The 26,672-nt window shown below is 53.2% G+C and overlaps 2 protein-coding genes across 12 annotated transcripts; one reads left to right on the top strand and one right to left on the bottom strand.

The window, feature by feature from the left end:
* Positions 1 to 1,303: 1,303 nt before the first annotated feature.
* On the bottom strand, positions 1,304 to 11,187 carry SLC30A3 (solute carrier family 30 member 3). Of its 3 annotated transcripts, none has more exons than XM_081101184.1 (8): positions 10,634 to 11,187; positions 5,260 to 5,423; positions 4,695 to 4,841; positions 4,445 to 4,598; positions 3,692 to 3,890; positions 3,355 to 3,460; positions 2,965 to 3,099; positions 1,304 to 2,081 (listed from the first exon to the last, which is right to left on the bottom strand). In XM_081101184.1, the coding sequence occupies exons 1-8, from the start codon at positions 10,774 to 10,776 to the stop codon at positions 1,933 to 1,935; spliced, it is 1,197 nt and encodes a 398-aa protein (XP_080957310.1). In that variant the 5' UTR covers positions 10,777 to 11,187; the 3' UTR covers positions 1,304 to 1,932. The 3 variants fall into 3 exon arrangements, with proteins under 3 accessions (XP_080957310.1, XP_080957312.1, XP_080957311.1); XM_081101186.1 differs by lacking the exon at positions 10,634 to 11,187 and adding an exon at positions 9,967 to 10,233; XM_081101185.1 differs by lacking the exon at positions 10,634 to 11,187 and adding an exon at positions 9,967 to 10,073 and having other exon boundaries at positions 5,260 to 5,412.
* Positions 11,188 to 21,923: 10,736 nt separating this feature from the next.
* On the top strand, positions 21,924 to 26,192 carry DNAJC5G (DnaJ heat shock protein family (Hsp40) member C5 gamma). Of its 9 annotated transcripts, none has more exons than XM_081101178.1 (6): positions 21,943 to 22,011; positions 22,902 to 23,103; positions 23,433 to 23,646; positions 24,069 to 24,213; positions 24,698 to 24,768; positions 25,205 to 26,192. In XM_081101178.1, the coding sequence occupies exons 2-5, from the start codon at positions 22,991 to 22,993 to the stop codon at positions 24,748 to 24,750; spliced, it is 525 nt and encodes a 174-aa protein (XP_080957304.1). In that variant the 5' UTR covers positions 21,943 to 22,011; positions 22,902 to 22,990; the 3' UTR covers positions 24,751 to 24,768; positions 25,205 to 26,192. The 9 variants fall into 9 exon arrangements, with proteins under 9 accessions (XP_080957306.1, XP_080957304.1, XP_080957301.1 ...); XM_081101175.1 differs by having other exon boundaries at positions 21,949 to 22,232; positions 23,385 to 23,646; XM_081101179.1 differs by having other exon boundaries at positions 21,964 to 22,232.
* The last annotated feature ends 480 nt before the right edge of the window (positions 26,193 to 26,672 follow it).

The raw sequence follows: 26,672 nt of genomic DNA, 5'->3' as shown, positions 1-26,672 counted from the left end.
AGCTTAGGGCTGTGCATAAGGTGAACATCTAGTCCTCATTTCCCCCAACCTCCACTTCCTCTCTTCCCCACCCCCACCCCGTCGCTTGGGGCCTGTAATCAATGAGCCGTAAAATGGGAAAGTATCAGGAACTAGCAAAGCATGGAGAGCAGCTGGGGCCGGGGCAGCTCAGCTCCCGGTGGGATGGGCCGCCAGCCCGTCACCTTGGCCCAGGCTCCCACGTCCTCCCCAGACCATCAGTGAACCAGCTGGGCCCAGGCCCCCAGCTAAGGATCCGAGTGGGGAGGCCTACTTCCGACCAATCCAAAGGCCTCACGTTAAAAAGAGTAATGGAATCTGTGTGTATTGATGTGAAAAGGTGCAGCCAGGGTGTCTGAGTCATGAAAGCAGGTTAAACAATAAAGTGATCCCGTTAGGTTATTAATAGAAGTGTTTGCGTATATAAAAATATGAGCGGGGAGATTCCGGACTGTGGATAGCAGCCACCTCTGGGAGTAGTTCATAGGGGGAAAAATTCACTTTCTACTTTATGCACATTTCCTTTGTTGAACTCTTAAAACAGGCATATATTTATAATATGCTTTAGTAACAAAAAGGAGATCATTTCATAATAAAATTACTTCCATTACTGGGTGGTGGGGGGAGCCTGGCAGAAACATGCACAGGCTAATAAGAAATGCTGCTCGGGGCTGGGGCTTGATCGCTGTGGTGGGAAGGCCAGTGAGCTCTGCTGATCCGAAGCACTAGATCTCAAGTCAGCACACACAGTTTGGTTTTTAAAAAGCAAAAATCAATTCCTCAGTGGGTCTGGCTTGTCAGATCAAATCTATATGATCCTATATGATCCTGAAGGCAAAAGGGGAAGAACTGTAAAGAGGTCCTTGGTGTCCGCAGCCCAAGCCTGGACCCGAGGGGGTCAGTCAGGGCTGAAGGCCCCTCCCTGGCCTCATGCAGCTGAGAACCGAGCCCACATCAGCCCCAGGGTCCAGCCACGCTCCCCCAGAGCCACGCAGCTTCCCTCTGACCAGCCGGAGGCAGGCACCGTGGCCTGGGGGAGTCTTTAGGAATGACTCCCAGAAGCCCTTCGCTCCTTGCCTTCCAGCCCAGGCTGGCGCACGCTGAGGAGGGGAAGGTGGGATGAGCCTGCGGTTCCAACCTGTATCACGGAGAGGTACATTTGATGGTGGAGGGGGCGGCTGGGGAGGGGTTGAGGGCTGTGGAGGTCACTTGGGCTGTCGGATTCTGTCGGTGCTCAGGTGACGGATTCTATTTCCCGCCCCAGGAGTCAGCACGGGCTGAAGGATGCAGTGACACACATGTTTATTGTGGAGCTGCAGTGGAGTCCTCCCTCTCTCTGGGAAAGCCCAGGGCACAGCACCAACAGAGGGATAGACAGACCCCCAAAGGGACACATGGATGGTGCAGACTCAGAGACCATAGCGCAGCCACACAGGCACAGAGAGACACAGGCCACAGCACCAAGAAACACACACACACACACACACACACAGACAAAGCCACAGGGCCAGAACACACGGACAAAGTGCAAGTTTTGGGGCTCCTGCATAGACAGAGCGAGGGCCATGTGGGGAGGGGCCCCTGATGACCTCCCCCAGGCCTAGGCACACCAACAGCACACAGACAGGCAGATGCCCCAGCCAGCGGCCAGCCTGCCACACAGACAAATGAACTGCACAGAAAGGATGCTCATGGCTCCCCAGACCGCAGGGAGCTGGGACCCCCACCCCCCACTGCACTGATTCCCTGCTCAGCCCAACTCCCACCCCATTCCCCCCTTACTTTGGTCTTGCCCACTGGGGCTTGGGGCTGGGGAGTTGGCAGGTGGCAGGAGGGAGAGAGGAAGGGGTAAGGGCCCAGCTGAGAGCCTAGGGCTGAGCCAGGGCCTGGCAGTGGGGAGAGGGCAGGGCCAGCTCAGGCTTGGGGAGGCTCCTGGCAGCGCAGGCACTGGTCCATCTCGGACTGGTACTGCTCAACCTGCAGGGTACAGCTGGAGAATCCAAATCGGGAGTACAGCCGGGATGTGGCTTCGGCCAGGACAGCATCTGGGTCCGCAGTGGAGTCTGTGGGAAAGTGATAAGAGACAGCAGGTCCCCAGGGGAGCCGGGAACCAGGCCGGGGCCAAGATAAGGACCAGTGCAGGGGGACCCAGGAGCGTGCACAGCATTCAGGCCAGGCTTCAATGGGAATCTTTATTTGCTTTCCGTGTTGTATGAAAAGCATAAAAACACCAAAGAAAAGGCTGGACTCACCCCAAATCGACCAGGCTAACACACTAAACTGTTCTGATTTTTCTATTCTCCTCCACTCTCTAAGTATCAGAATATAGCCCTTCAGCAGTCAGGCCACCCAATTTTCCGGGACAACCCAGATGTTAAATATTCTGTCCCACTGCCCCTCCAGAGCCATCAAATATCCCACAAAGTATAATATTTTTGGCATCCAAATTGCATGTCTCTGATTGCTTCCTGCATCTGGAAGAAACTCAAAAAATCCTTTGTCAGCTTGTGAGTCACCATATATATTTTTAATAGTTGAATCATAATGTAGAGATAATTTTATATTCAGCCTTTCCTTTTAGCATTATACCACAAACAGTTTCCTAGTTGCCATACAGTATTCATAGTCATCGTTTTTAGCAGATATGTGGTGTCACTGAGTGGAGGTGCTGGATTTACTTAACTGTGCTTCATCACTACTAACTAGGTACTAGTGATCTTGTAAAGGGTTACTAGTTCCCTGCTCTACTTGGAGAGGGGGAGGGGGAGGGGGAGGGGAGGGGGAGGGGAGGGAGAGGGAGAGGGAGAGGGAGAGGGAGAGGGAGAGGGAGAGGGAGAGGGAGAGGGAGAGGGAGAGGGAGATACTGAGACAGCCTCAGTAATATCTACCTCTGTTTTGTGGGGGAATGCTTCTAGGAATCACTGGCTGGGGCCAGTGTGGACTCACCGATGGCCAGATGTGCAGAGGCAATGTGGTACGTGAGCGTCAAGGACCACATGCGTAGTTCATGAGTGGCCTGGACTCCTGGCACTGACAGCAGTGCATCCCTCACTGGCTCAAAGCCCACATTGCGGGGGGCACCTGCAAGCAGCATCCACCAAGCCTTACTACTGGGGCTATTCCTGCCCAGGGACAACCCCCCCAAACCCCCTCTCCCCCATTCTGTACCCCCTCAGCCTGTGACCCCACAACTCAGCCTGTGCCTGAACCCTCCTTCCAGCAAGAGGCCCATGGCCTCGGCCTTCTCCCCACACTCATCAGAGGAAAGAGAGGCGCCCCGTGCTGGAGTGAGGTCAGAGAGGGCCCAAAGGATGGGGAACAGTGGGTCTGGTTCACCTTCCATGAGGACACGGAGAACATCTCGGAGGGTGGGCGCCGTGGACCCAAGGGCGCAGATAGAGAAGAGGAAGGTGCTGATGGGATCAGCTGCCTTGCACTGAGGCTGAGACAAAGAGAGACCCCCTAAGCCCGAAACCAGGGACCATTCAGAGGAAGATCTAGGGGTGTCCTAGGCCCCTGAGAACCCTGCTCAGGGGAGAGGGGCCAGGACCCCAGGTAGGGATTCTAGGGAGCCAGGAGCTGGAATGGGGGAAGGAGGCTGTGGGTCCTGGGAAGGCAGGGATGGGGGGTGGAGTTGGGGGAGGAAGGCTGGGACAGGCCTGGTGGACAGTACCTTGAAGTAGATGAGGATGGAGGCAGCCAGCACCCCAAGGCTCTGCAGGAGGTCCCCCAGTACATGCACAAAGGCCGCCCGGACACTGGTGTTCCCCAGGGGCAGGTGCTCCCCGGGCCCCTCCTCCAGCGGTGCATACTCAGCCCCCCTAGACCCATGGCTGTGCTGGGGCCCAGCCTGATGCAGCACAAAGGCCATTCTGAGGGGGAAGCAGAGCAGCTCAGCCCAGGGGGCCTGCTCCCGGCCTCCTCTGCCTATTTCCACACCTCCCCCTCTCTCCTCCCCCTCTCTCCTCCCCCTCTCGTTTCCCCCTCTCTTTTCCCCTCTCACCTCCCCATGAGCTCTTTCTCCACTATATTCTCCCTGTGTTCCCAGCCCCAGGAAGAAGACAACATTGAGAAAAATAGTGCCGCCTGGGGGCAAGAATAGAGCAATAGAGTGCATGGTGCCAGAGATCTGCATTCAGATGCTGGCCCTGCTACTTAAATAGCCATGTGGCCTGGGTGGTTGTGAGCTTTTAATGAGATGATACTGATGACAGTCCCAGCAAGAGTGGCAGGCCTTTAATGAGTGTCTGTTGACTCTGAATTTTCGGCCTCCCCCAATTGTCTCTCAGGCATTCCCAGGGCAGCCTGCTGAGAACCAGTGTTTTGCGTTGCCTGTCTGTCTGGGAGGGGAGGACCTGCTCTCCCAGCCTGGAGGAGGGCCCCTTGCCCTGAACCCCACAGGTGGCTGCTCCATACTGGACCGTACAGCAGATTGGCACAGACTGCGATGCCCGCGGTCACCAGCATGGCGCCCCCCTCGATGTGGTAGTCGCTGTGCAGCAGGCGGATGAAGGCCAGGTACAGGAGGATGCCCGTGACCATCCAGAGGGAGATGACAGAGGCCAGAGCCCCCAGAGTCTCTGCAGGCAGAGACAAGCTATCAGAGGCCTGTCCGGGGCCCTAGGAGGTGCCCTTTAGCAAGACTGGAGGGTCACCAGCTCATGCAGGAGCCATACCTGAGCGATGCCAGCCAAAGGTCATGGTGCGGGTGGCTGGGCGGGTAGAGAGCCAGAGAGAGAAGAGGCTGCCCAGCATGCTGCCCACATCTGCCAGCAGGTGGGCTGCGTCGGTCATAATGGCCAGGCTGTGTGCTAAATACCCACCTGCAAGGGCAAAACAATGTGCATTGCTGTACAGGCATGAAAATGGGGGGGGGGGGCATACACCAAAATGTGAGCTGTGGTTTTTCACTGGTGATGGGATTACAGATCGTTTTTATTTTCTTCTTTTCACTCACCCACATTTCCTAGTTTTTCTACAATGACACCTTAATAACAAGAACATAGGGCTTTGAAAAGAGCCGTTATCACAGAGTCCAGCCCTGGACCTCGCCCTGAACCTCCCCTGGTGCTGTCCTTCACTCCCTCCCGTTTCTGGATCCCTGGGCACCCAACTCCCAAGTGCCAGCCATCCCCCTCTTCTCTGCACCGCCACCCGCTGGCACATCCTGGGACTCTGAGTGGAGAGTGGCTTAGGCAGACGTCCGGATGATGGGGTTGGAGGAGCAGCTCTCGAACTTACCAACCACCTCCCCGGCCATAAAGGCGCAGCACACAGCGCAGGCGACGCATAGCTGCCTCTGCGCCCGCAGCCTCTCAGGGGTGAGGCCAGGCTGTGGCAGGGGGTCCCTGTGGCAGTGGAAAGTTGTCTCCTCAGCTGTGGACTCCATGGGCTCTGTGAAGAGACTGAGGTGGGCAACATGGTTCAACTGGGGCCTGGCTCACGGGCTAACTTGCTCCTCACTCTCAGATCCTGGATCCTGCGGACTGGCTCCATCAGATGTGGCCCATCTCTCACTCCTTCCCAAGGCCTGGTCACACCCGGGACCTTGTGGACAGAGGGCCACACGAGAGATGGGGCCTAGATGAACACTCAGATCCCAGCCTTTCTCTTCTTTTCATACACATTTCCCAGCTGGAAAGCACCTTAGAGTTGGTCTATTCCAGTGGTTGGCAAACCACGGCTCGCGAGCCACATGCGGCTCTTTGGCCCCTTGAGTGTGGCTCTTCCACTAAATATGCGCGCACATACAGTGCGACTGAAACTTCGTGGCCCATGCGCAGAAGTCGGTTTTCGGAAAGGAGATAGACGAAACAAGTATACAAAATGAGTGTGGATGGGAGAGTTGGAAGGGGTCGACCTCAGCGAACGTACCTCAACCAGATTGAGGACGTTTTTAGCAAAGGCCAGCTTAGGAGGACCCTCATTATGTTAATAACAATGTACCTACCTATATAGTTTAAGTTTAAAAAACTTGGCTCTCAAAAGAAATTTCAATCGTTGTACTGTTGATATTTGGCTCTGTTGACTAATGAGTTTGCCGACCACTGGGCTAGTCTAACACCTTATTCAAGAAAGTGGAAGTGTGAGGCATGCGTGGATTTGACTGCCCTGGAGCAGTTACTGTCTGCTCCTAAGGTTCCCGTGCAGATGCAAGAAAAAAAGGGGTCCTGGTGCTCTGATCATGGCAGCCAGGACTGGACGGGGGACACCGCGAAAAAACACGGAGCTTTTACAGCTCAGACATTACCTTGGAAACACCTGAGCCTATTTTACTCCAAAGAAGAATCTAAAACATGAGCTTACAAGAGAAGTGTTGGAAAATTATTCCCCTATACCAGCCATGGGCAAACTACGGCCCGCGGGCCGGATCCGGCCTGTTTGAAATGAATAAAACTATTGAAAAAAAAGACCGTACGCTTTTATGTAATGATGTTTACTTTGAATTTATATTAGTTCACACAAACACTCCATCCATGCCTTTGTTCCGGCCCTCCGGTCCAGTTTAAGAACCCATTGTGGCCCTCGAGTCAAAAAGTTTGCCCACCCCTGCCCTATACCCTTGCCTTCTAATTCCACTTTTAAAAGCTTAGGCCCTAGCCAGGTACTTGGTTAGAGCATCATTCTGATATGCCAAGGTTTCAGGTTCAATTCCGGGTCAGGGCACATTCAAAAATCAACCAACGAAAGCATACATAAGTGAAACAACAATTGATGCTTCTCTCTCTCAAATCAACTTAAAAAAAATAAAAGCTTGCCCTGGCTGGTTTGCTCAGTGGATAGAGCGTCGGACTAGGACCAACGGGTCCTGGTTTGATTCTGGTCAAGGGCATGTAGTACCTCAGGTGCAGGATCCCCAGCCAGGCCCTGGTCGGGGCATGTGCAGCGTGCAGGAGGCAGCCAATCGGTATGTTTCTCTCACATCGGTATTTCTCTCTGTCTTTCCCTCTCTAAAAATCAATGGAAAAATATCCTCTAGTGAGGATTTAAAAATAAAAATTAAAAAAATGAAAGATTTAGGAGAGCGAGAGGACTTATGGGGGACACACAGTTAGTGGTAGAGCTGAGACACACACCATTTCGTGATGAGAGGCACCGTAAGAAATACAAAATGAGCAAATCATCAAACGTAACCCTTCCTGGTCTCCGGGAGCTTTTGGTGGATAAGACAAATGTATACACAGGAGGTAGCTGTAGCCCTTAGAGCAGGCGAAGTGCTATCCGGGCTCAGATAGAGAGACACATAGATCCCAAAAGGGAAATCAGGTTAAAACGGAAGGAGGCACCACGAGAAGGGCCTTGAAAGATGGGGAGGCTTTTGATAAAGATGCAGAGAGCTTACCAGGCAGAGGCGATAGGAAGGGAAGGTCGTGTGAAAGTGTGTGGCAGGACTCAGCACATGATCCTGGCCTTCGTGCCTCCCTCCCAGACCCACCTCTTGTGCCTCCACTCCGAGATCCTTTACTTTCCTCTCCAGACATGCAGCTGAAGGGCAGCCCTTTAAGGGGGGAGTGGAATGTTGGGACCCAAAAAGTCCGAGGTTCCTGGCACAGAGAACGAATGGCCAGATTCCAGAGCGGGGTTGCCATGGGGAGGCGGTGTGCACGCTGCTGTGGCTGGCGTCGGCAGCAGTAGGAACACTGGCTCTGGAGTCTGCCGCACGTTAGCTGGACTTCAGTGTGACCACTTGCTGCATAGGCCTCCCTTGACAAACGAACGGGGCTGAGGGCCTCATCTGGGGATGCCAGGGGCTGAGCTCAGGCTGACTGAGGTTTAAGTCCATGTGAGCCCAATTCTCACCCCCACTGCTGTCGATGCAGCCTGAACCCCAGTAAGAACAGAACCTTCCACAGAATAAAGGACCTCAATACAGTCCTAGAAACGCCCGCGGAAGTGTGACAAGAATGCCTAAGAGTGAGCATGAAGGCTCCAGGCAGAAACACGGTCACAGCAGTGAAGTGGCGAGGGTGCCTGGAGCCTTCTGGCTGAACTGAGGTGTGAGGGAAGAGGGGGGACCTTTGGGGTCTGCAGGGAAAATTCAAGTGCTGGCAGGTAGATTACTTCGTTGGAATTTCCTTCCGAGACTTAGCTCCTGGATAGGTAGGATTCTAGGTGTGTTTCCAGAGGGGATGGGGAGATGAGGGTGGCTTTCAAATCCATCCTCATTCAATGAGGTGTGCCAGGCAGCGTGCACATGCTGAAGCCCGGTCTAGCGGGAGACAGATGTGTCGCAAATGACCGACTAAGCAAGGAGAGGCCGGGGCCAGGAGGGCTGTGAACAAAGGACTCTGGAACACAGGGGAGGGAGAGATGGAGAAGGTGAGACCGAGGTGGAGAAGGGGAAGCCAGACCCATGGAATGACAATGACAAGATATTCCGCTTGGAGTTTAAGTGTGAAGAGCCAGGGGGAGGAAGAAGAGGAAAGTGGTGAACTCTAAGGGGCATAAAGGGAGAGACCCTGACTGATGGAGCACATCTTTCCTGAGCCCTGAGATGCCCTTGCTGATGGACCAGTTTGCAAGAAGAGAGGAGAGGAGATCGAGGGATCCAGACCAGACCAGGCCAGAGGCTCCCTGTGCAGAATTTCAGAGGAGGGGTGGGGCGGGAGGGAAGAGCCGCGTTCAGAAAATACTGCAGGATTTGGTGACTAATGGTCAAGTGAGAATGGAGATGAGCAGGGAGTCAGGGATGTGGGTTTGAAGAGCAAACAGAGAGAGGCCGAGGGGCCTGCCGAGGGGCCTTGGGGCCGCGGTTCGGATGCGTTCCTGGCCCTGTAAGGCCCTATAAGGCCCAGTGCAGCAGTCGTCAAGGTAGCCACCCATCAACAGGCTGCTCCCTTTTGTTCTGCAGGAATTGGGCCCTAAAGCGTCATTGTGGGTGTGGGTGTGGGTATGTAGGGGGTGCACGCTGTTTAGAGAGAAGGGAAGGCAGTTTTCTCTCCCTCGCCCTCTGAAACCCTCCACAGACAACAAATAATCCCGAGTGGGGTAGAGAGCTGTAGGGAGGGGAGAGGGTCTGAAGCAGAGACAAATGAGGAGGTGCGGGCCAGGGCCGCAGCCCCCCGCGTTGCCCAGGTCTGCGGTCCCGCTCCCGCACGCCCCCACCGACCCGGTGTGCAGCCCCGGCACAGAGAAAGGACCAGAAACACAGGGAGGCACCACCGCAGAGACAAAGGGAGCGGGGCTGGGGGGAAACAGAGAGGCAGGGGAAGGTGAGGAGAGAGACAAACGGACGGTCGGCCGCCAGACAAAATGGCCAGCGGAGGTGACCACGGCGGACCTGGCTTGGCAGCTCAGAGACACGGCGGCCGGGCCGGCGGGACGCGGAGGCGGTTCTGCGGTTCTGCGGCCGCCCCCGGCCCGCTGTCCCGGCCGCGCGGCGCCTCATTTCACACCTCGCCGCCCCCGGCCCCGTCTGTGCAGAGCCGGGAATACCCCCCGCCGCCCGGACCGCACCTGCTCCTGCCAAGCCGCCCCCTCGCTTCCCCGAGCCCGCCGCCCCCGGGGCCTGGGAGACCCGCCGCGAGCGGGCCCATCGCGGGCCGGGAGCCGGAGCCCCGCGCGCGGATGGGGGCCCGGCCTGCAGACGGGGCTCCCGCCGCCAGGGCCCCGAGCAATGCGGACATCGGGGCGCCGGCGCGGACTCGGTCCGACGGGGGCGGCGGCTCGCAGGGAAGCCAAACGCGGTCGGGGCGGCGCGGGGTCCAGGGCGTGGGGGGCGGGCCGGGCAGCCGTTTCGCGGGACCGGGAGGCAGAGGGAGGCTGCGGGGGCGCAGCGGGCTGCCTGCCGGGCGGCGGGGTCCCTGGGGCCGCAGAGGAGCGAGCTCGCGCCGCGAAGCCAAGGAGCCGCGGTGGGTGCGCGGGGGCCCGCCGGGCCGAGGGAGACAACGAGGGGACGGGGGACGGGGCGGGAGGGGGGCCCGGTCGCCGGCTGGCCCGGCTTCCTACCTCTTCAAGCGCAGGCCGCCCCCCGCGGCGTCGCGGTCCCGGGGGCTCACCAGGCGAGTCGTCTCCGAGCCCCCCGCGGCGGGAGCGGGCTCCATGTCCCCGCGGCCGGACCGTCCAGGCCCCGCCGAGGGAGGGGAGGCGGGCCGCCCCGCGCCTAGTCCCAGCGTCCGCCGACCCCGGGCTCTCCGCGGGGCAGCGGGGCCACCAGAGGGGAGGGAACTGCGGCGACTGTGGCGCGGGGAGTCCGAACTGCGGCTCCCGCGGCCGCGGCAGCCCCGCCCCGCGTGGGGCGAGCTCCCCAAGCCCCGCCTCCGGGCGCCCCGCCTGCCTCCCCAGGCCTCAGCCCCGCCCCGCAGCCCCACCCCCAGATGCGGAGCCCCAGGGCCCGCACCGGAGCCGGGTCGGGGGGCGGGAGCCCTCGGCGCCCCAGCCGGGTTCAGAGACGCCTAATTTCCATAGCCCCGCCCCTGAGTCTTAGCCCCGCCCCAAGCCCCGCCCACCGATTCCCGGCCTCTAGCGGGGTGGGGAGGGGGGTGTCTCCTGGAACAACCTTCATCCAGGTGACACTGCCCCCTGTAAGCCGGCGCGCCGGCATCTCCGCTTCCGCCACCCCGTCCTCTCTGACCCCCGCCCCTACACGGCGGCAGAAACAGGTGCGGTCCAGTACCTGTCTCGAGAGAACCTGGAGGAGTGGGGTGAGCAGTGAGGCACCTGGGAGAGCTCCAAGGACTCCCGCCAGAAGCCACTCCGCGGAGGAAGCGGGGTCAGAAGTCGTGAGCTCACTCTGCTGCCAAGCACGGTACCGTCCATTACCGTTTATTTTTATGCAGAAACTTTGGATGACAAAAAGCTTCCTGCTCTCCTTCGATCTGTTCTTACCCCTCTTTTTCGGATGAGTAAACTGAGTCCCAGAGAAAGAAGAGTCCCAGCCGGTCCTGGAGCCCGGGGCGCTGCACTGGTGACTGGAGAGAAGGCCGGGCCGGTCGCTCAGAATCCGGAGCAGCTGAAGGGAAGGGGGTTACAAGACGCGGTTCCTGGAGGGAGGCTGTGGGCAGCTTGCCAGCAGGTGACTCCTTACCTCAAACCTGTAGCGCCTTCCGGGGCATTGCCTCCCTTGAACTGGGCCCGGGGAAAGGAGTGACTTACCGCAAAGTCGGTGGCCCACCTGGAGCTGAAGCCTCCAAGGCTCAATGCGCTCTGCCCTCACACCTGCTGTCGTGTGGGTTGAAAGGGGGGCGGTGACTGGATTGCGCAATCCAAGCTGCAACTCTGTTACCGTGGAGGGTCCGTAAGAGGAGGGGGAAGAGGGAAGCCCGCCTGGGGAAACGTGGAGGGCGGGAGTGGTTAGTAAGCCGTGGCAAGAAACCCATCAGCCGCACCCTGCAGAACGCACTGGGCTCCTGAATGTTGGGACTCTGTTATTCCAAACAATGAGACCACGTGTGCACTTCCAAAAACAAAAACAGAGCATGTGCCAGATAGAGTGGTTAGAAGTGATGGGGTTAATCCGGGAGGGCTTCGCGGAGGAGGTGAGGTTTGGACGGATTAGCTGGGCGGCGGGCTGGCTGTTCCTGCGGGGGAGAGTGCGGCTGGTGCCAAGGTTTTCGGGCGGCGTGCGCGTAGGGGCCGTACCGCGCCGGGGAACCGTGCGAAACGGAAGAACCGGAGGGTCTTTTGAGAGCCTCCTGCGCTTCACCACCACCCACGCGGCGCCCCCACCCCACACCCCGCCCAAAGCCCAGCCCAAAGCCCACGCACCGCTAGGGGGCAATCGAGGGGGTGGCGTTCTCCTTCCAACCTCCCCTGGAGGCGTGGGACCTCCGCTCCTTCCTTGAGTTACAGGGGCGCAAACTGATGCGGCGGGAAAGGGAGCCACCAGCTAAGGTCACCTTGCTGTTCGCGTCAGAGCCGGCGTGCAACTAACTCGTGTTCCCGCCCGCCTTTGCCAGGGCCGCGGCTGGGCACGTCCCGCCTGGCGCCGTCGGTTTTCCAAGCTCCGCACCCGGCCTGGGGCTTCCCGGATTCCGAGAGAGGGACCACCGCGCACCTACAGGGCTCGGATGCGGTAGCCCCGCCCCAAGTGGCTGGGGCGGGCGAGCCCGAGAATAGAAGGAACCGCTGGGCACGCCTCAGCTGATGACGACAGCAGGGACGCGGTAGTAACCACTACGGCTTCCTCCGGGATTTCCCTTCTCGGGCAGCCCCGGGCGCGACAGCAGCCCCGGGTACCGGGGATGGGTGGGTGGGTGGGTGGCGAGTGCGCAGACGCTGGCAGGTGCCCGCCCCGCTCCAGGGCGGTGATCGGGGCAGGCGGGGAGGGAAAGGGGCGTTGGAGCAGATGGGTTGCTGGGCTGCCCTCCGCCGCGACTCCCTGGGTGTTGGGCCTTGGAACGTACTGCCTCCGGAAGCCGGGACCACGGCGGGAGAATACTAACAGTTGCCTTTGATTGGAAATTTATGCAAGAAAAGCCTGGCTGCGAAACAGACTGCTTGCACCTGTTCCTCAAAGAGCCATCAAGTGGCCGCATGAACGTCTTTGCAAAGCGTCCTCTTGATTGCCTGGTCTGAGGAAGGCATTCTGCACTTAGGAGCTAGGGAAATTATGCAGCAGTGGGAAGCACAGCTTAGGGCTAGTGCCCTGAATTGAACTGTAGTCTTGTAAGAACTATACATTTAACATTGATTGAACACATTTCCTGCTATGCACCTTGCTAGCATAGCTGGGGATTCCTGGTGAACAACCTAAGGCCTCCCGGGGAAGTCACATTGAAGCTGTTTCCTCCCCTCCTGGCTTTAACTTGATGGCAGGAGATTTCAGTTTTTGCAGTGGTTTGTTACTGATTTGCCCCCATGCTCTTCTTGCCTGTCCTCAGACTTCCTTAAAATGAGTCCTTAAGCCACTCTTAGTCCCAAAGGCATGATGGAGGCCTGACCCTCTGCGTGTTTCCAGGAAAACAGGCCAATGGCAGTTTCCAGAGCAGACAGGGTGGTGGAGCAGGACAAAGGGGACTTCAGGGGCATGCCTGGCTCGACCAGTTCAGAAGAGGAAAGCCCAGCAGTGCGGTCAGGACGTGGGCTGGCTAGAGACCTCAGGCAGACTGGGAATCCAAGCAGGTGGGTCAGGGTTAACACTTGAAAGCGCCAAGCCAGGGGGAAGGGGTATGCACGGAGGCAACCTGTGTCCATCCTCTGCTCAGGTGTTACTTCCAGGCAGCCTTTCCCGACTCCCCCCAGCTGGGTTTCGTGCTCCTACCTGGTGCTCTCAAGACCCACTCTGCTTATGTGATGGTAGCATTCAACACTTCTAAAGAAATCATTTGCGTGTCTGTCTCACTGGAGGTCAAGCCCCCTGAAGGCAGAACTTGTCTTTCTCATCACTGTGTCTCCAGCGCCCCCTACTGGCTGACACATCCTTGGAAAAAGCCATCCCAGAAAGGAGGAGTGCGTTGTCAGAGTTGTCAGAGTGGAAGCCGGATGAAGGGAGCAGGGTTGTAGTTGGAGATGGGATGAGGGACAAGGGCAGCTTCAATGTCACTTCCCCAGGGAGGCCTCTCCTGGCCCCCAGACTACGCTAGTTCTCATGCTACACATTCTTCTCCCTCAGCACTTATACTGTAATTAAATTGTTATTTGGGTAGAGCACCGGCCTGCCGAACAAAGGGTCCCAGGTTCGATTCTGGTCAAAGGCACATACCTTGGTTGCAGGCTCCTCCCTGGCCCAGGCCCTGGTCGAGGCTCATGCAGGAGGCAACCAATCAATGTGTTTCTCACACATCAATGTTACTCTGTTTTTCCCTCTCTCTTCTACTCTCCCTAAAAATCAATGGGAAAATATCCCTGGCTGAGGATTAACAAAAATAAAAAAAAATTGTCATTTGGGAATTGTTTCAGGTCACTGTAGTCTGGTTTTCCTCCTACTTCACTGACTGCTGATTTTCCGTTTCCTTTGCTGGTTCCTCCTCATCTGCTCAGCCTTTCAATGTTGGGGCAGTCCAGGACCTGGTGCCCCTCTTCTCTTACCACCTCACTCCCTTGGCGATATCATCCAATCTCAAGGCTTAAATACTATCTAGAAACAGCAAGAAGCAATAGTTGTTGACGCTAGGTAATGGATACATGGGAATTGTACTATTATATTTTTGTATCTGTTTGAAATATTCTATTAAAAAGAAACTGCCCTAACTGGTTTGGCTCAGTGGATAGAGCGTCGACCTGCGGACTCAAGGGTCCCAAGTTCGATTCCGGTCAAGGGCATGTACCTTGGTTGCGGGCACATACCCAGTGCAGGGTGTGCAGGAGGCAGCTGATCGAGGTTTCTCTCCCATCGATGTTTCTAACTCTCTTCCTCTCTGTAAAAAAAGTCAATAAAAATATTTTTAAAAAATAAAATGAAACTTTTTTTTTAAAGGCATCTATATGGTGATTCTCAGATCTCTCATTTGAACTCCAAATCAAATATCCAAATGTCGCTTGGCCTCTCCTCCTTAATGGCTAATAGGCACCTCAAGCTTCATTAGTCTAAAACTGGTCATCACCCCATCTCCAAACTTCCCTCTCGGCAGTCCTTACATGTCAGGCACAGTAACTCCATCCTTCCATGTGCTCAGGGCAGTAACCTGAGAGTCATCACTGACTCCTCTATTTTCACCCCACACTCAGTCTGTTAGCAAACCCTGCTCCCACTCTTGTCCAAACCACCCTCATCTGTATTGATTATTATAGGAGCCTCCTAGGTTGTCTTCCTTTTTCTACCCTTATTGCCCTATAGTGATTCTTTTTTCTTTTTTATTCTTTTTTTAAAAATATATTTTATTGATTTTTTACAGAGAGGAAGGGAGAGAGATAGAGAGTTAGAAACATCGATGAGAGAGAAACATCGATCAGCTGCCTCCTGCACATCTCCTACTGGGAATATGCCCGCAACCCAGGTACATGCCCTTGACCGGAATCGAACCTGGGACCTTTCAATCCACAGGCCGACACTCTATCCACTGAGCCAAACCGGTTTTGGCATTTCTTTTTTATTCTTAATCCAGTAGCTAGGCCACACAGGCCAGATTTCATCACTCCCCATCTCACTCACTGTCAGCCACAGGCCTTCCATTTGTCTGCAAAACCCTATGAAATCTAGCCCCTGTGAGATCATTTCATACTCCTCTACCTCACTCCCCAGCCATTCTGGCCTTTGTGCAGGGCCTACAACACACCGGGCATTGTTCCACCCCAGGGCCTATGCATTTACTCATCTGTGTACCTGTAATACACTCTGCCAGATGTCTTCACAACTCACCTGAGGACCTGCTTGAGATGTTCACGCAGATATCACCTTCTCAGGCCTGTCTGCCTATTCTTTTTCTCTTTTTTTCACTTGAGGATGTTTTTTTCATTGCTTCTGGAGAGAGAGGAAGGGAGAGGGAGAGAGAGCAAAGCATCAGTGTGAGAGAGAAACATTGATCGGTCGCCTCCCGTACACACCCCGACCTGGAATCGAACCCAAAACCTGGGTATGTGCCTGACCAGGGATTAAACCCACAACCCTAACCAACTGAGCCACACTGGCCAGAGCTATCTGCTTATCCTTTTAAAAACTGAAATCCCTCAAAAATTCTGTCTCCATCCCTTGCTTTATGTTTCTCCATAGCCATTGTTACCACCTAACATGCTATATATTTCACTTGTTCTATTTCCTGGCTATCTCCTCCCACCAGAATGTAAGCTCCATGGTGACAGAAAGTTTTGTCTGTTTGGTATTCTGCTGCATTCCCAGGATCTAGAACAGTGTTTGGCATGCGACAGTGCCCAATAAATATTTGCTGAACATATTGATGAATATCTGTCTTCCACACTTAGGCTATATATAATCTGTGAGAACAGAAACGAGTTTGACCAATTATTATAGCCAAGGGACGAGGCATACGGCAGTGCTTAACAGATCTTTGTTGAGCAAATGAACTGATTAATGAAAAGGACAATTCATGGGGGGAAGTGTGAGAGCGATGGAATAGGAACGTTTAGTCTGAGCGTTATGGAAGGTTACTTGAGGGCAATAGTAGACACTATGTTTGGAGGGGTAAGTTGGAATCAAGTTGGAATCTGGTTGAATAGCCAGAAAGCAGCCAGATTTAAATGGTTGTTATGCATCCGTAGGCTAAGACCAGAAGAGTGGTAATCGGATCCAGGATGAAACTGGCAGTAGGGAGAACAGTTAGGAGGCTAGGACAGCAGTCAGTGTGCTATGGCAATGCTTTATCCGGGGTGCTTCAAGGTGCTAGGAGCTGAAAAGAAGGGACAAATGAAAGAGCCATTTAAAAGGTAAGACTAGCCCTAGCTGGTTTGGCTCAGTGGATAGAGTGTTGGCCTGCAGACTGAAGGGTCCCAGGTTTGATTCCAGCCAAGGGCACATGGCTGGGTTGTGGGCTCAATTCCCAGTAGGGGGCGTGCAGGAGGCAGCAGATCATTGATTCTCTCTCATCAATGATGTTTCTATCTCGCCCTCTCTTTCCCTCTCCCTTCCTCTCTGTAATCAGTAAAAATATAAAAAAATAATAATAAATAAACAAAATAAAAGGTAAGACTTTTTTTTAACTGAATTTGGGGGAAATAATGAGTCCACAGCCCAGTGATGTTTGGGTTTTGAGCATCATTATCTTGGAAAGTCATAACATTAACAAATAGAGAAACCAAGAGGAACAACCAGGTTGGGGGCACGATCGTGAGTTCAGATTTTAGAGTGGGGTGTTGAGACCATGGGAAACTGGCATGTGAATAACACCAACCTGACACTAAAGCATCGCTGAGACAGCTGAAGCCATGGGTGCCCATTGGCTCTCTGAAGAAGAGAGGAGAGAGCACAGCAGGGGCTTGAAGACAAAACCTCAGAATATCCCTGGCCAGGAGGTGAAAGAAGGAAGAGGATCCAGCAGGGGGAGAGGAAGTTGACCAGAGATAGAGAAGGAGAACCCGAATAAGGCAGAGCTGCAGGAAGGAAAAGACGTGAAGTTGGTGGAGTTGGACAGAAAGGAGAGAAGTGATTTAAGGCCCAAAGTCTCTTCTCAAAACATAGCCTGAAATTGCAGTTATTCCTTTTGCGTTAGTTAGAATAAGTGGGTGCAGTATTATAGTCTTTCTCACTGTAAGCTGAACTAACAGTATTTTCATCAGATTGCTTCCCACCTAACCCTTGCGGATGAGATCATTTTATGGAGGTATTTTTTATCAAAAATGTTGGAAGGAGAGGCGGTGAGAGAGGTAATTTTGGAGTTCTGACTGCTTGGGGGAGGACTGTCGGAGATATTTTGAGTAGCCAGAAAGCAGCAGGTGGATACTGGTCAGGGGAACAAAAAAAATGGGGATCTACAAGGCTGAGAAGGGTGCAGAAAGGGGATGGAAGGATGCCAATTACAATTTGCAAATCTTAAGGGAAGGAGACTGGTTTTTCCTCTCTTCCCAGAGACAATATAAAAAGTAACTTCTCTCTTTACAAAATTGAGAGGAGATAGATTAGAAACGATGATGATGATAAATGCCAAGCACTGTTCAAATTAAATACTTAAGCCTTCTAACAACCCCAAGAGGTAGACTCCACCATCTCCATTTTGCAGGTGAGGCAGGTGTGCCCCGTTGGCCTGCCCTTAGGTCTGCAGAGTCTGGGGTTGCAGGGCAGAGAGGAAGGGGTAAGAGATGCTTTTCTCGCTGGAAGCCCTCCACCACCCACCCTGAGATGCCTGTGGGGAGGGGAAGAGGGACATTTCCTGACATCATCCATGAAAGGAGCTGAATATCAACTACAGCTTTGGTCTGTCTCTAACCTAGATTTTTAAGGAGAGCTGATGTGGCCTGGCCAGTGTGGCTCAGTGGTTGAGCGTCATGGTTTGATTCCAGTGGGAACACATGCCTGGGTTTTGGAGTTGATCCCCAGTAGGGGGCATACAGGAGGCAACCGATCACTGATTCTCTATCATCACTGATGTTTCTAACTCTCTCCGTCTCCCTTCCTCTCTGAAATCAATTAGAGAGAGAGAGAGAGCGAGCGCTGGTGTGTATAAGGAGAAGCCACCGTATAGACACTGAACTTGGAGTCAGAAGACCTCACTGGTTGACCTTGAGCAGGTCAGTCCCTATCTCTGGGTCATACTTTCCTCAATTACAAAATAAAGGCATTGGATAAGAATTCAGTCTCTGATGTCCCTTCCAGCTTAAACATTGCGAATTCTAGAACCTGGTGCTTGGGTATGACAAATTATGGTCTCTCTCTCTCCAACTGCATATGTTTGAGAGCATGATATTTTGGGTATGAATATGTCAATGTCTGCTGTCTGTATGTGTACATTCCAGCTATATGACTAAAACGTTGTTTGTGGGTAAATAAAGGATGTTTCTTGGTTTTCTGCAGAAGAGACCAAATGGCTCGATGAGGTAGTAAACTTGAAGATTCCTGATGCAAGGTATGGTGAGAGGGCAAATAATCCCAGAAACGATATTAGTCTGTGCTCATTCTTTAGCATAGTTACTTTCATTTTCCCATCCTTTTTACTCCAAATGTAATTTGGTACTGACGGCAACCTTGGAAATGACGCAAGTTTATATAAGAGAGGAAAATGAGCCCTGGCAGGTTTGGCTCAGTGGGTAGAGTGCTGGCCTGAAGACTGAGGGGTCCCAGGTTTGATTCCCGTCAAGGGCACATGCCTGGGTTTCAGGCTTGATCCCCAGCAGGGGGCATGCCGGAGGCTGCCGATCAATGATTCTCTCTCATCATTGATGTTTCTATCTCTCCCTCTCTCTCTGAAATCAATAAAAATATATTTTTTAAAAATCCTATATAATAAAAGCCTAATATGCAAATCAGCCAAACAGTGGAACGACGAGTTGCTATGATGAACACTGACCACCAGGGGGCAGACACTCAACGCAGGAGCTGCCCCTAGCCCACAGGTCCCAAGCCAGCCAAGGCAGGTGCCAGTGGGGGGGCCCCAATCGCCCCACAGATTGCCCCACAGATCGGCCCTGATTGCCAGCCAGGCCTAGAGACCCTACCCATGCATAAATTTTGTGCATTGAGCCTCTAGTAATAATAATAAAAGAGGAAAATGAGACTCAGATTAAGTAACTTGTCCCAGATGACACAGCTTGTTAGAAAGATAGTGAGAACTCAGAACTAGGGCTTCTGTCTCCTGGCTGGTGTGTTCTTCCTTCTGTACTGGGTGTTAGAAGATACAACGTGCGTGCAGGAAACAGAGCCAAAGCAGGTCTGTTTCTAGGTGAAGGCGAAGTGGAGAGCCTGCAGCCAAAGGGTGTGAGGATGACTTGCCTGCTCTATTCCCATCTCTGCAGCCTGCTGGCTGTAGTGTCATTTCAGTCAGAACAGAGGCTCAGAAACTTAAAGATAATGGCTATTTCAAGAGCCACGAACTATAATTAGAATTCATTAGAATGTCAGAGGGCAATGATAAGAAGTAATTACCTTCTGGAGCCTCTGGCAAGATGTGAAAGATATTTACTCAGCACCCAACTTGCCCTCTTTCTCAGCACTTACTTCTATAAAGCAGGGACGTGATCATATAAGGTTGTTGTGAGAATCAGAGATAATTGGGTAAAAGTACCTCTGAACAGGCACCCAAAAGTTTGCTAGTTCATTCAACCAACCAACATTTATTGAGCACCAAAACATTCTAGGAACTGTGTTAGGAACTAGACGAAGACTAACACAAACAAGAAACAAGAAGCCCAGAATCACCATTACCATCTCCCCTGCTGCCCTTTTCTCTTCGCCCCTTGCTATGGGCTGACCTCTGAGTCTACACTGGACCAGCAGAGGGCTCCCTCTGCTGTAGCTCATTCAACAAATCATGAATTAACTTATTGTGAGCCAGGCCTGGTTCTAGGTGCTGGGGATACAATGGTGAACAGACAAGGTCCCTGCCCTCATGGAGTTCACTGCCTACTGGGAAAGACAGACGTTAAACAAATCAACATGCAAATAAACATCTATTCACAAATCATGGTGAGGATATTATGAAGTGGGGAGAGTAGAGTGGAATTCCATTTAGAAGGCCTCTCTGAGGAGGCAGGAAGTTGAGATCCACAAAAGATGAAAAGCTGGCATAGGGAACAGTCCAGAGAGGAGTCCTCCAGGCAGAGGGAGCAGCATAGCCAACGGCCCTTGAAATGGAAGGAAACTGGGTGTCTCCAAAGAACTGACGGAAAAGTGTGGGAGTGAGGGGCAGGGGCAGGACCACATTGGGCCTGTAGACCGAGGTGAGGAACTTGCTGAGTGCACTGCACTTCTGATGCCTTCTTCCCTCCTCCCAGTGCTAGCGAAGAAATGATTATATTGTTCTGCTATTTCTGTCTTCCCCTGATGGTGATAAAAAGTTGGAGGTTAGTCAGAGAAATCTGGCATAGTCCCAACCACCAAAGAATTTGTCAGCTTTAGTTTCTTCACTCTAGGTCACTACCCTCTAAATTCATCTGACCCAGAACCTACGAGCTGGGTGGGTGATGCCAAATATTTTAATCCGCAGCCTGGTCACCGACCTACAGATATCCACCCCCATCCTGATTACAAACCTACAGAAATAAATTCGTTAGTTCAGTGGTCATTGTGCCTATAACATATGGACTCCTTAGCTAGTTTGCTCAGATGGCTCATATCTCTTGGGGTAGAGTATTGATTTATCACTTAAAACCTAAAAGGGAAGATAAATGTGCACATATAACTGTATTAAAGAAAAGAGAATGGTAAAAACCACAAGAGGGGGTAACAGAGATGTATTATTGAATTAGTAAAGCTCTTTCAATTACATGTTATAGGAACCACTGAGTTTTCCTCTCCAATATGACGTGGTAAATTATTAGTGCTGCAAACACTACTTCCTGTAGGGGATCTCTGAAGTGAGGCCAGGTAGAGGTGGGTGCTCTCATGTCCTCTAGGTAGGGATGTAAATTGGTACTTTTGGTACCTTCCTGGGAAGAGAGTTAGTAATATGGGTCAAGGACCTCAAAAAATTTCACTTTCTACTCCTAGGGGAAAAAGGGAGATTTCTTTAAAGATTGATAGGTAAGGTAAGAATTTTCATCACAAGGTTATTATACTATCGAATGATTAGAAACATCTTCATTATCCAATCTGGGTTATACATTTACGTTATGGTACATATGCATGATGTCATAGTATTTAAAGGAAGTTTTTGAAGAACAGTAGTAACTTCTGGAAATGTTCAAGATACTGTTTTAAAAAGGAACGAGCCGAGACCGGTTTGGCTCAGTGGATAGAGCGTCGGCCTGCGGACTGAGGGGTCCCGGGTTCGATTCCGGTCAAGGGCATGTACCTGGGTTGCGGGCATATCCCCAGTGGGAGGTGTGCAGGAGGCAGCTGGTCGATGGTTCTCTCTCATCGATGTTTCTAACTCTCTCTCTCCCTTCCTCTCTGTAAAAAATCAATAAAATATATTAAAAAAAAAAAAAAAAGGAACGTGCGAACTAATAATTACAATATAATAGGATACATGCTTTGACAGGGCAAGGGGAATAACTGCGGGAATGAAGGGAGGATTCCCAGGAATACTGACATTCGAGGTGAGTCTTAAAGGACGTGCACCGGTTTCCAGGTGGGAGGGAAAGACAAGAAGGTGAGAAAGAAGACTGGGAAGGTAATACCCGCCTTGAGAAAAGCGTGCAGCAGCCATACTGCTCACACAGCCCCTCCTGCAAGCCCATTATCTTTCCTTCAGTGAGTCCCCGAGCCAGGACGCTGACCAGCGAGGTGGCTCCCTCCCAGCGGAGAAGAGCTGCCCGCGGCAGGGGCTGCAAAAGATGCCACGCGGCCCTGGTCTGCAGGCGCCTGGCGTATCCCTACGCTCAGGTTTCCCGCGAGCGAAATAAGTCCCGGGGCTCGCTCAGCCTCGCCTCCCAGACCTTCCGGTGGCGCCAAAAAACGACCCCGAGTGTCGACACAGTGCGCAGGCGCAGAGGGCCGCTGGCCCCGCGGTGTGAGGGTTCACGCCCTGGCGGAGGGTGTGGAAGGCCGGCCCGGCTGGCTGAAAGGAGGTAGAGGCCGGTCGGGTCCGGCGGGGAGTCCACCCAGCACAGGGGGCCTGGGGAGCCGGAGCGCCCCCTGCCGAGCTCGTTGCCCCGGTTCTCCTGGGCCACATCCTCGCAGGCGCTCCCCATCTCCGGGTCTCACTCCCTGTCCCCTTGCTGGTCGCTGGCCGGGCCCTACAGCTACCCCGGCCCTACAGCTGCCCCCTTTCTCTCCCGCTTCAGCCTCGGTTTGTTTCGCTGCCCCGTCTCCGAGGGGCAGGGATGGGGGGGTGAGAGGGGGGGCCAGGGAGGAATGCAGCCCCTGGCCTGGCTGTGAGCGCCGCCCTGGGCCGGGCTGGGTGTCCCGGGTGTGATGCGCAGTGTCTCCCGCAGACACTGTGCTGTGCAGACTCCTGACCCGTCTGCGCGGGGCTGAGGCTGCCCGGGTCTCTCACACCAGCCAGGAGTGTGGGCACGACCAGGGCTGTTGACTTAAGGCCCCAGGAGCTCTGGACGGAACCAGTCTCCTCCCGTGTTGAGACCTCCCCTTGGGTACCGCTGTCTAGGATGTGGGGCGGCCGGAGGTCTGCATCGTGCGGTGTGAGGACACCGGGTGACGTGAGAGGTTTCCTCTCTAAAGTTTGAATCTGGCCCTGGGCATCAGTCGGTTAGAGCATCCTCCAGATACCCCAAGGATGCGGGTTCAGCCCCCAGTGAGGACACAGGCAAGAAGTAACCAGTGAATGCATAAAGAAGTGGAGCAGCACATCTCAAGCTGTCTCCCTCCCTCTAGCTCTCAAATTAATATTTTTTTAAAAAAAATTTTTAATGGAATTTGAATGTCTTCTCTGGGAACCGGCACTCTCCTGCGAGGCACAGCTCCCACTCACCGTTGTCTTTTGCGTGTCCCTTTGTAGCCATTTGCCCCTGAAGGCAATGCGTTTCCTGCCACTGGGAGTTCACGTCTCTGCAGCCTGGCCTGTGGCCGCTCTCACTTGACCAGATCATGACTCACGTGGACGAAGCAGCCCGCCGGCTGTCCAAGACCGGGACGAGCCTCTACGCAGTGCTGGAGCTCAAGAAGGGCGCCTCACCTGATGAGATCAAAAAGGCCTACAGGTTCAGACCTCAGCCTCTTATGAAGCCCTTTCACCCCCTTAGACCCATGTCTCTCTACTTTGCTCTCTGGCCCATTTAAAAAAAAACACACACACACACACACAAAACACTTTGGGGCTGGGTGGGGCCACCATCCTCTTCAGTGTGGCGTGGGAAGGAATTTAGACTTGGCCTGCTTGCCTCCATTCTTTGTACCACATCTAATATTGGACAGTTGAGGTGTTCCTTCGTCACTATCTGGAAACCTATCCCTGTCTTTCATCCTACCCCTCCCTCCCCAGCTACTCCCTATTCTCTCCCCACCCCCCTTTTGGATATTGCCTTGGTAGGAGACTGGCCTTGAAGTATCACCCAGACAAAAATCCAGGGGATGCTCAAGCAGCAGAAATATTCAAAGAGATCAACGCTGCTCACTCTGTACTGAGTGATGAAAAGAAGCGGAAAATCTACGACCGGCATGGCTCGTTGGGATTGTATTTATACGATCACTTTGGTGAAGACGGCGTCAGATACTATTTTATGATGAACAGTTGTTGGTTCAAGGTACACAAGTATTCCTGGTCCAGTGATGGCGAACCTATGACACGCGGGTCAGAGGTGACACACGAACTCATTTTTCTGGTTGATTTTTCTTTGTTAAATGGCATTTAAATATATAAAATAAATATCAAAAATATAAGTCTTTGTTTTTCTATGGTTTCAAATATCAAAAAATTTCTATAGGTGACACGGCACCAGAGTTAAGTTAGGGTTTTTCAAAATGCTGACACGCCGAGCTCAAAAGGTTCGCCATCTCTGGCCTAGTCCCTTAAAAATAAGGAAGAAAGGGTGACCCCCTCACCAAGGGCACTGCCCCTCCTCTCCGAGGACAAATGGTTTTTGTCTCATTTTCTGGGTGCTCGGAGGATGCGGGAGGGGAGCTGGAATGGCTCTGTAGACTGAGGCCATCCTTTCCCGCCTTTTAGACACTTGTCTTCCTGTGTGTTCTACTCACCTGTTGCTGCTGCTGCTGTTGCTGCTGCTTTTGCTGTGGGACACTAAAGCCGCCCCCCGAGGACATAGCGAGGAGAAAATACGAGCAGAACGTCCAGACCCAGCCTGGGCAAGCGGGTGAGAACCACGGACAGGGACAAGGTCAGAGCTGGGTTAGGAACGGGAAGAGTGGTTTAGGATGAAACTGTGAACCATAAACAGGAGAGTCTCAAGTCGGTATTGGGGCAAAGTGGAGAGAGGGGAGGGGAGACACTTGTTTTCTGAAGGGCTTATGCTACAAGCTGACAGTTTGGATGTCACGCTGGCCTCTGGGCAGGTAAGCTAAGGAATGGTGGGAGTTAAGTTAAGAAATGGGTGGGAGGGTGTGCCTAGGAAAGGTAGTAGTTGAAGACAAGTTAGAGGATGTCGTCTATTCAAAAGGAAGATGAAGTGTCTGAGATTTTCCCCACTCCAACTAGTTAAACTTCCAAGTGTGAGTCGAATGGAATCCACACCAGTGCCACCTAATGGTGCTCATGTGTAACTGCAAGGCAACAGTTTTCTCACCAGTAGGCTGAAAAAATTGTTCCTGTTTACGTATGTTTTTCAAATTCCACCACAGGAAACAAAGCCACTTTTAGGAAATCGGAAGAAAATGATAGTGAAGATAATTAAAAGATGAAGAAGAGTGGGGTATGAAAACTGAAATGCAGCGATAACTAAAGGATAAGGAAAGAATATACAGCCCGGCTGGTGTGGCTCAGTGGTTGAGTGTCAGCCTATGAACAGGAGGTCACGGTTCGATTCCTGGTCAAGGCACATGCCTGGGTTGTGGGCTCGATTCCCAGTGGGGGGATGCGGGGTGTAGGAGGCAGCCGATCAATGATTCTCTCTCATCATTGATGTTTCTATCTCTATCTCTCCCTCTCCCTCTCCCTCTCAGAAATCAATAAAAATAGATTTTTAAAAAAGAAAAGAATATACACTAATTTTAGATGTGTCTTTAATGGAAAGTTTATAGCCCTAAAGTATGAACTATAAGTGTTTATAGCTTGACCTATAGGGGGCTTGCTTTACAATCTGGGTGCTCATTCCTTCTAGTTAATAAGACGTCAACTTCTCTCCTTAGGTGCTACCCAATGAAGGTGACGTCCGCTGCCCAGTCCACTGGACACATCGAAGAGAGGAGCAAGTAGCCCTGTCCTGACATTGACCCTGCATTTCCCCTCTTCTTGTAAGAATCCCAACTCGAGAAGCACTGATGGCGTCCATCCCAGTGAGGATGCAGTCTCTGCCCCTGACGGCGTCACTCACCTTGGCCATACAGGGTCGCACAGCGACTCTTCTTTTTTAGCTCCGGTCCCAATTTTAATGTTAGAGAGCAGACACACACCCCCCCAGCCCTAGCCTTGAGAGATCTCAGGCGGTGGTGATAGACTTCTCCCCAGCATCCTGTTCCCCGCGCCTCCTTTGGGATTTGAGCCCATGTCAGCTGGGTAGGGTCCCTGAGTCACTTGTGATATCTCCACCCAATCCAGAAAGCTGAGCAGAGTGGATCCAGTCCCAGAGCTGTGGTACCATTAATCCTCCTTCGTTGCAACTCTGCACCAAGGACTCTTAGCATCAGACTCATTCCTAAGACAGTGCTCCTTTCCGGGTGGGACCGGCCCCACCTTCTTCTGGTGCCCATACCCTTAGCATCACCAACCTCATTCCATGCCACCACGCGTCAGCCGGGGACAGGACGAATGCGTTTGAGGCTCGGGTAGTTCTCCCGCTTGTGGGTTGTCCCTGGGCGGCAGCTGCCAGCATCACCCCATCAGCATGGGCCCTGTGGTTGCCTGACGTTCTCAGTCGGTGCCTGTTTGCCTCCATTCTTTCACCACCTCTGATGCAGGCTGTTTTCAAAACAGAGGCATGAAACCCACGATAGGGAAATGATTGTACGTTTACAGACCCTTTTCCCACTCGGGCCTCTTCACACAACCGTTTGGTATCCTCTCCCCAGCATTTATTTCCCATCCACCAGGGTCAGAGTTTTGTACGTCCTCATACTTGTCTGTCCTGACCGGGAGAAGGGCTGAAGAATGTCAGTAAATAAAAGAGCTTTTGTCCAATTCCAGTGCATATGTGGGGCCCAAAAGACCAGCTGTGCCTAGGGTGGAGAGAGGCCTGTGAGGACCGGTGCTCACGGCTGAGAGCAGTCGCCCTGGAGAGGGGCGCCCAGGACTCTGGAGCTGGGGCCGAGGCCTCCCGGGGCCGTGTGACCATGACTTTGTCAGCTCTAAAGTTTCCCTGGAGGCCGATTCCCCTGGTGCTCAAAATAGGTCCCTGGCATTCAGGTCCTTTCTGCCCAGCTCAGCTTCTCTCAATTTCCCAACAAATATCAAGTCCTTGGAGTAGCTCCAGTGATGTGTTCGTGGGTCAGAACGCCATCCTTTCTCGGGGGCAAGATCATGAGGTCGTTCTAGGCCCTGGCATCACTGCCAGCTGTAGCCTCTAGAGCTTCTTTTCCTAGGGCGATGTAAGAAAGTTTGGGGCAAGAACAAAAGTGGACCAGCCCCGGCCGACTTGCTCAGTGGTTAGCGCATCGGCCC

Source organism: Myotis nattereri (genome assembly GCF_964212035.1).
Source record: "Myotis nattereri genome assembly, chromosome: 10".
Classification (NCBI taxonomy): Eukaryota; Metazoa; Chordata; class Mammalia; order Chiroptera; family Vespertilionidae; genus Myotis; species Myotis nattereri.
Note: the sequence above shows the minus strand (reverse complement) of the source record. Positions and strands in the feature narration are given on the sequence as shown.

Coding starts and splice junctions, on each gene's coding strand:
- SLC30A3 (XM_081101184.1), bottom strand. CDS start 10,776: ATGGACGGTACCGTGCTTGGCAGCAGAGTGAGCTCACGACTTCTGACC. Junction 4,599..4,694: donor CTTTGGCTGGCATCGCTCAG/GTATGGCTCCTG, acceptor CTCTGCCTGCAG/AGACTCTGGGGGCTCTGGCC. Junction 3,891..4,444: donor GCAGTCTGTGCCAATCTGCT/GTACGGTCCAGT, acceptor CTTCCCCCTCAG/AATGGCCTTTGTGCTGCATC.
- DNAJC5G (XM_081101175.1), top strand. CDS start 22,991: ATGACTCACGTGGACGAAGCAGCCCGCCGGCTGTCCAAGACCGGGACG. Junction 23,647..24,068: donor TGAACAGTTGTTGGTTCAAG/GTACACAAGTAT, acceptor CCCGCCTTTTAG/ACACTTGTCTTCCTGTGTGT. Junction 24,214..24,697: donor GACCCAGCCTGGGCAAGCGG/GTGAGAACCACG, acceptor ATTCCACCACAG/GAAACAAAGCCACTTTTAGG.